The sequence below is a fragment of the Ostrea edulis genome, chromosome 7, assembly GCF_947568905.1.
Source record: "Ostrea edulis chromosome 7, xbOstEdul1.1, whole genome shotgun sequence".
Lineage (NCBI taxonomy): Eukaryota > Metazoa > Mollusca > Bivalvia > Ostreida > Ostreidae > Ostrea > Ostrea edulis.
Genome location: NC_079170.1, coordinates 48,893,972 through 48,902,935, shown reverse-complemented (window position 1 = coordinate 48,902,935; position 8,964 = coordinate 48,893,972). Strand labels below are relative to the sequence as shown.

Sequence of the window (8,964 nt, the reverse complement as noted above, 5' to 3'; positions counted from 1 at the left end):
AAGTCGTTCCTAAGTTTTGTAGAGGCGGATCCACACATTGTTTGTTCAAAGCTATAGTAATATTGGCAATTAAGAGCATGTTTAGAGAAAACACAGTTTAATTTCTCGAATATCAATAAATTTAGAACTTAGAAGATATTCGAAGTCTCATGAAAAAGTCGATTAACGCAGTACATTGTTCGACTAAAGTGTTGAATCAGAGACATTTTATTTTATTTTTTCAATGCTTTATTTTTGTATTTTAAACATATTTATATATACAAACATACAACTGTAATCTACAGTCACTCTTTCACACTTGCAATTACTCTGTGCACCTTCTGCATCCAATATAATATATTATACACACACACATATACATACATCATAAATTATACACACACACACACACACACACACACACACACACACACACACACACACACATTCAACGATAAAGGTAATTATTTTCTTTTGCATATATGAATATATTATGATTTTCAATAAACTATTTTGGATTTGCTATAAAATACATTTTACCAATATTTTTTCTAAATTTCTATAGTATTTAAACAAATTAATTGCATCGGACAATTAGGGTTTTCCGCAGCCCTGTGATCTGGAGTAATAAATGTGCTTTTTTGTTAACAAAGGAAGAAAAATTTCCAAACAACTTCCATCATTATTGCCAAGTAACACAGTTCTTTTTGTGATTTTATAATCTTTTTCAAACGCATTGTACCGTTTCACAAAATCTACCCAGAAGGCCATCGTCGGTTATTTTAGTTTAGTTTAGTTTATTTATTTAGGAATGGGCACATATACAATATAAATATACAAGACAATATCACAACGGAACACATAGTTAAAACAAAAGTTGTTGTTAAATACATAAGATAAAAGGTAAATTTTAACAGCTATTTGATTTTAAGAGCACAGTGAGTAAATTAATGTATATGCCTATGCCAAGGATAACCCATGAAAGCCATATAGCTTATTTCCAATGGGGTCCTTCTGAACTTATATGACATATACAATATATATATATTATCATTATTAGTATAATAAAACAATACAAACAAAAAGATATTGAAAGACATTGATTTGAGACACATAAGAATACTTTAAATATCTTACATTTCAACAGTGATTAGTATTGAAAATTGTTGGAATAAATAACAACTGTAATAACTATGTATGAACAAGACAATGTGGATCAATAATACAAGAAATCACTATCTGCCATTTTCTTCATTTCATTGAGTAAATGTTTTTAACTGCAGATTTATCCACTGGTGCTTCTAATCGATTCTCTCCATCATCAATAATCTTGTGTATTTTCAATCAATATATTACATTTACGAACATTACTTTTTTCACTGCTAGTACACATGTCCGTTATACAATAACAGAAATAAAGCAATCTGCAGCACGCATGACTTTGTTGCATGACCGAATTTATTTTAGCTGTGCTATTTACGTAATTTAAACGAAGATGAAGAATTACCAATATCCAAGACTACACAGACACCGTTCCTCACGTTACCATTGTAATATGGGCCCTTCAGTGGGTAGATTAGGATCGCTATTCGATCAGGGTTTTAAAGCTGCACCATGATCAACCAGTTTATCTGCATCAGCAGAACAACTCGACAGCATGCATTGTTTTAAGATTTAATTCACTACATAGATCGTGACTACGTATTGAATGGTCGGGTAATATAAAGCCGTGTGGGTATATACATATGTAATTAAACCTCAACACGAGGTATGATTTACTATCCGTACATTAGTACTTGAGGTGTGAGTTATAGCTACACACGACCATAGGGGTGGCGGCTGTTTGTTATACCTGTAAGAACTAATATTATATACCAAGATTCAGTCGTTCATTCTCGAGGAGGAACGGATTATTTCACCAAGTAAGTCGGTTTCATTTTTCATTACTTACTGTAGTTCTCTATTTTAAATTGAAATAGGGACACGCGACTACATTTATACATATGGAATCGTGTACTTATTTTGATTTCAAAATCATCATCATCATAATCAATAGATTGCACAGCATTTCAAGCAATGTTATTGTATATTCAATAGAATATTGATTCTTCGTTTAAAATGCTGAATCTTTGTTGCTGCCATGCGCATGCATTTCCTCGTATAGTTGTCAAGATGAAACGATGACATGTCGGATTATTGCAGTACCTTATTTCGATGTTGATACATGCAGATCCATCATATGTATACCTCGGCTTTATATAAATACTCTCTCTCTCACACACACACACACACACACACGCACACACACACATTGTGTGTGTAAATATTTAATGATCTATTTAATCATACAAACCATATTAAAGAAGGTCAATTTTTTCAATAAAACTAAAACAATGTCTGATACACTCGTCTTTAGAGGGAAATCTTATGGTACAGGATGTCTAGGTCTGTTGGGGGGGGGGGGGGTCTGTTTCTTATTTTTATTTCTCTCTATCACATATCAAGCTAAAACTTGCTGTGTAACTTATTTGTGGGTCACTTTAGATCTTGTTGTAATTTTGATATATTTGGACATCCCCCTCCCCCTTTGCAGGAGTTTACTTAATGTTATATGGAGGGAGCATGATTTGTCGGTCTAACTCCTCCCATAGTTTTCAATTGAGGACCTTATTTTACAGAGTGCTTGTATGGGTATTGAAAATGTGCATGTGGCAAGAATTTTTATTTCTTTCAATTTCTGAGAAAATTAATTATAGGTTGTTGAATTTAGTCAGTTTAGAAGAAATACATGTAGGCCTACAATTGTATTACAAAGTAAGTACATGGGTGTCCATTTAACACCTTTCACAGTTTACAAGTAGGGCCTTAGTAAACAACTGAAAAATGTGTGCATTACGATGATTTTGATTCCCAGCAATTTTCTGATTTTTTTTTTTTTTTTTTTTTTTTTAATGTTTGAAAAAAAAATAATGGTTGTTTGGTTGTTGAATTTAAGTGAAATTTGGAGAAATATTTTACACACAGAGCTTTTGGCTTGTCTACATGTATCTTCCCCCAGGTACAGGTTTTAAGTTAGGACCTTTTATTCATGCGATGCAACAGAAATTTCATTTATGTCGCTTGATGATGGCTGATACTGCCTGGTGTGAAGTTTTACAACTCATGATTTTCATAAATACCCAAACACTCTTCTGTGTAAGACGAGCGTATCATGTACCGTTAACGTTTCTCTTGTTACACTTGCAACCATTCTACACTGGAGACTTGTGGTCCGCCATTCGATTGTATATATTCCTCCCATCATTCCATCGCATTCTTATACCTTTCACGCTGGATATAGAATATGTTCATCTACATTAGAGTATTTGCAAATGAAAAAACAAAGAGGAGTGAGGAGTCGCCAGGGGATGCTTACTCCTCCTAGGCACCTGGTCCCACCTCTGGTATATCCAGGGGTCCGTGTTTGCCCAACTCTCTATTTTGTATTGCTTATAGGAGTTATGAGATTGATCACTGTTCGTTATCTTCACCTTTCATGATGCAAATAGCAGCCTCCCGATAAAGTACTTTTGTACCCTGTAAGCAAACAAAACAAAACATTACTTTACAAACTAATACATTTCCTTATGTTTCACAATTTGATATGTGCATGCATTACAAGAAGGGAACAACTATCAAGCTCCTCACTCCTCTTTTGTTTTTCTTTTCATTTGCAAATATGAACTTTGTTTTAATATTGGATTACATATTCACACATAATTTCAAGTGATGGTGAAGTTGTGATATGTATATACAGTACAATGAATGCTTCAAAGATGGGGTGCATAGCGAGTATACGAACCTACTGTAATGTAGATGAACATACTTCTATTTCAGCGTGAAGCCGTGTGATTCTTTTAAAGACTTTTCCAATAAAATCCCACGTAAAACTTGGAACCCCTTTTGTGGACTTACTGTGAACATACTTGAATATGTAACGCATAAAGAAACTCGTAAACACATGAATATGACAAAATAATGCGCCAATGTAGTTGTTGAGAAGATTTTTAAGAACTGTATCTACATGTTTCTGTGTACAATCTTGAATCCCTCTTGTTGCCCGACCTGTCATCGGGACTTCGGGTTTGAACAAATTTGAGTCTTCGTTATACTTGTATAAGGAGACTTGTCTACAGGTTTTGCCATCTTCCCTTGGAAAAAGGACATTGCCTTCCATTCAGATAAATTGAAATTCTGTTAACTTGGAGATGCTTTGTGGCAAGTTTGGTCAAATTTGGTCCATGCAGATTTCCCATTAATCCTTAATTTTGCAATATTGCTTTGTGCTCAAGTGACGATTTCCGTTTGCAATAGGAGGTCAGTAAAAATTGTACTTTTAATGATGACCATTTCATTTGTACAATTGCGTATTTATGTGTTAATTTTCCGTTGTTATTTAACTGCTGATATATTGTAGGAAATGGATAGAAGGATTTTATGTACATCTGTGGTCGTTCTGATCTGCGTATGCGTGTATAGAACAAGCGCTCTGACGACCGCTGAAATCAATGCCTTTACTGTTAGCGGAAGCTTTCAGGCCACTGTCAGTGTCGACTCCACAACTTATTCTGCCCAAAACAGGCAAGTCTCATAGAATTGGAAGATCTTACACAATATCCCTTTTTACGCATGCATCATGGCATATATTAAATTGTAGAAAAAGGGATGCATCGAATTTGTCAAATCTAGATTAAATGAACAGTTTAATTTGCTTTCTGTTTTTTATAGAATCAAAATAAGTGCCAGTGGAATGCCGGACCACGCCTGGCAGATGGTCAACCCGAACTCACCGACAGCTCAGAACTACGAAATAGACATCCACAACACCCCGGAAGACCAGACGTCCTACGGTTGTCTTCCCATGGGAAAGATCGGAATCGCAAAGACAGGCGTGGCGCTCTACAACCCTCTCACTTCCGGAAATTACAACGCAGTGGAGGGGAGTAACGCGGAGACGTTTGATAGCTGTGATGGGCATGCTACGAACACAGGTGCTTACCACTACCATAAACTACCATACAACTGTGTCTACAGCAAGGGTGTGGACGAATTCATAGGTAGTTATATTTACTAAACATACACATTTTTTAGTATTTTTGTCAATATTAATCATGTATAATTTCTTTCTCTTTTTTTTTTTCTTTTTTCTTTTTTGGTATTTTTGTCAATATTAATCATGCATAATTTTTTTAGTGTTTTGTCAATATTAATCGTTATTGTTCGGATCACTGGTTGTAAAATATATACTTGAATGTTCTGAGTGCTGGAGGGATGTCTTTGGGATAGAGGAGGATGATAGTCCATCCCAAAATGAAAAAAAATGTAACACTCACAAATTTGTTTTCAGTAACGAACCATCCCGTGGGGATCCGGGTTAGAATAGGTCCCCAGTACCCCTTGCTTGTCGTAAGAGACCGCAAAAACCGAGGTCCCGTGTCGCAGCAGGTGTGGCACAATAAAGATCCCTTCCTGCTCAATGGCCATAAGCGCCGAGCATAGGTCTAAATTTTGCAGCCCTTCACTGGCAGTGGTCTCCATATAAGGTCGAGAGGGACGTTAAACAATATTTAATTAATCAATCAATAACGAACCATTTCCCGATATAGATACGGTGACGCTCAAGTGACCCTTGAACTTGACAAAAATGTCTGTGCTTTTCGTCACACTATATGAAATGAATATCTTGGTTTGTTTTATGGAGGATATGAAAACAATGAAAGTTTAAAAACTTAAACATTTCTTTATTCAATTCGCAATTTTCAAAATCTAGTTACATAATTCATTCTCATTGTAACTTTTGTATTCATACATGTACTGAAGGGGAGGGGGGGGGGGAGAACTTTGATTTATTCATACCCACATTGAAGGTTACATTATAATACCTCACGTTGCTTTAAAAATCATTTTTCTTATATAGGTGTAGCATTTGATGGATATCCTATATACGGCCCTTTGGCTTCTTGGCATAATAGTGGAGGTTCCAATTTAACTACCTCTGACCTTGACAAATGTCACGGGTCAAGCGGTAGTGGAAGTTACCGTTACTACATGACGTATGATTGGCCCTACATCCTAGGCTGTTACAAGGGAAAGGTTATTGATACGCGAGTGTCCAGAGACGTGACCTACTCTTGTTCCAATTCTAGCACATCCTGTAAGTATTTCTGAATCATTTAATTTAAATGCTGGAATCCTGTAAATATGTACTTCTATGAATCAGAACTTTATATATACTGTACTGTATATGTGTAATTTTTCCTGTTTTTCATTAAAACTACTTTTTTCCCCTACAATTTAACCCTAAATGTATTTCTGGTTATGATTTCATAAGACTTAATTGTACCATGATTTTAAACCAACTCTTATTCGTGATGACTTTATTTCGCGATTTACAAGTGATGAACTGTTCACGGCGACTAATTTTCGCGACCGAGATTATTTTAAAGAACACAAGAGACATGAAAGTCTACTTTCGTGGCGAGAAATATTTGCGATGATGGGGTTATCAAGAACCTCGCGAAAATTTCTCGCTCGCGAATAAATAAAATTGGTTTACATTTACACTACATTGATGATTACATGTAATCTTACACGGTTTTCTCTAGGTACCTGTGTCAAAAGTTTTAATGAAAATTACAAAAGTGTGTGGGATGACCCTTGTCCTCGTGCATATATAGATACAGTTGATTATACTTTATTTCTCTTTTCAGCATTTGACAGTTCTTGGGGCTTTCTTTGTTCGTGCACGGCGGCTTCCGAGGGTACTGCCTTCGGACCCAAATCGGGATTCATTCTCGTAACAGTTCTTTTAGCGATTGTGTGCATAAACAGAAAATGAGGATGCGAATAGATGTCACCTGAGAGTTTACAACTAATAGTCATGCTTTTGATAATCAAAACACGAATCGACGAGTTTATGTCAAGCTGTGTGTCATAAGTATTCTTATTCATTCATAACTTCAACAACAGTATTTTAGATTAGATGTGACCTAATTAGATTAGCTGCAATAATGCATGTAGCCCTCTCCAATTTTTTTTTAGGAGAGGACTACAACTCCTTAGGATCTCCGTAATGGTGCGAATGTGGGAGTGGTTCACTCCCGCAACATTTTCGATCAGTCTAATTATTTGCTGACTTTCTTTACGTAAATAAAGTGATATTCTATGTTTCTTAGTCATTATATACATGTAGATTTACAACCTGCAATTTACGATTTGTGAGGCTCTATTCTACTGTTTTCAGCAATTTTGATATACATGTATTCCAATTTCTCGATTCATATTTGTGCGCCATGTTTGATGTATTGAAGTTTCAACTTCCGATTGTCACGTTACATGTATCGCATGCCATATAATGTAGAATTTACGTCATTGGACGAGTACGGAGGAGAAAGCTATTTCGTCGGTATTGAAAAGGTTTAAATTTAATATCAAGTTAAAGAACGAACAACAGACTATAAATTCTTTCTGCAGCCATATGATTTTCCTTTCTTTGTCGGAATGGCTCGAGTAAAGGGTTCTACATTTTCAGTAGATATAAGGCTCACGGCGGGTGTGACCGGTCGACAGGGGATGCTTATGCCTCCTAGGCACCTGACCCACCTCTGGTACATGTATATCCAGGGGTCCGTGTTTGCCCAACTCTCTATTTTGTATTGCTTATGGGAGTTTCGAGAATGATCACTGTTCGTTACCTTCACCTTTCATCCACCTACGAGATCTCGCGATAACAAGCATGGCGGAGCAGACGAAGAATGTTGCATGCTGTACATGATATTTAATGAAAAACATCTTTATTAGACGTGCTCAAGCACAAAGTTAGTACTCCTATTGGTGTAAAATTTGGTACTAATACACGGAGCTTATTATCGGTTATTCAAAAAATTATTTTGTACCATTACGGAGATCCTATGGAAATGTAATCCGAGATTCCTCTGACTCTTACCCCGGTTTTTATATTGTGACATGTGTGAGGGAGAGCCAGAGCGGACTCCATATTTAAAAGTGCTTTACCTACCTCTTACAACTTTATTTCGCGGATCTATCTTCCAAGACGGGAGGATTCAGTCAGGAAGATTATTCTACAAATAGATCATGATTAATACGATGCTATCGCCGTATAAACATTGAGATGGCAGTAGGCCTACATGTAATTATGATGGTAAAATACGATAGCGCAGAATGGGAATGGGCAAGCAGTTTTAACGAAGATATCACAGAAATCTTATACAACTGATACCGCTAGGATTATTTGCTAAATTATACTAGAGTTTCCAAACTACATGTATTTGAAATATGCAATCCTTTTATATTTCTATTAGAGGTGATAATTATAAGTCTCTAGGACATTACGTACAAGTGTATATGCATGGTTTACGTATAGTGTGAAAGTTTGGTATTGTTAATCTGTAATTTAATGTATATGTGCTTGTAGTAAGCATAAAAAACTTTTTGTGAGCTGGACTCGCAAGATGTATTTCATTGTATTTTGTATCAAAAGCTCTATATTCATTTTTAAAGGTATTGTGTTTTACCTTTAATACATGTAAAGAAAGTTTCTTTACTATATGTTTTGTTTAATTTTTTTCACTATTATGAAATAAAAATCAATGAGAAATTAGAAATACATCTTTTCAATTTCTTTTTTTTCTTCTACATCGCCAAGTACGAATAGAAGTTTTATACATATGACAACTTCGCGGTTGACATAACCATTTTTGTCCGTTCAAAGCACTTACAAGTGTACGTGTACCATGAATATCACAGTGTACATGTATAGTTCGTGAGAAGATAATGATTGTATACTTATAGATGAATTAAATACATGTACATTCATATATGTATCATGAAACTGATTTAAATGTGTAAAAAAAAATAAAAATATTCCAATATGGATAACATTTTAAAACATCGATGTCAAATTCCTGGATCCGCCTACGAAACGAT

General features: G+C 35.3%; 1 protein-coding gene across 1 annotated transcript; it reads left to right on the top strand.

Annotated features, from left to right (window-relative positions):
* The first annotated feature begins 1,560 nt into the window (after nt 1–1,560).
* Nucleotides 1,561–8,642, top strand: LOC125657157 (uncharacterized). The gene is made up of 5 exons (XM_048887810.2): nt 1,561–1,901; nt 4,436–4,599; nt 4,747–5,075; nt 5,936–6,172; nt 6,729–8,642. The coding sequence occupies exons 2-5, from the start codon at nt 4,439–4,441 to the stop codon at nt 6,854–6,856; spliced, it is 855 nt and encodes a 284-aa protein (XP_048743767.1). The 5' UTR covers nt 1,561–1,901; nt 4,436–4,438; the 3' UTR covers nt 6,857–8,642.
* Nucleotides 8,643–8,964: the final 322 nt, after the last annotated feature.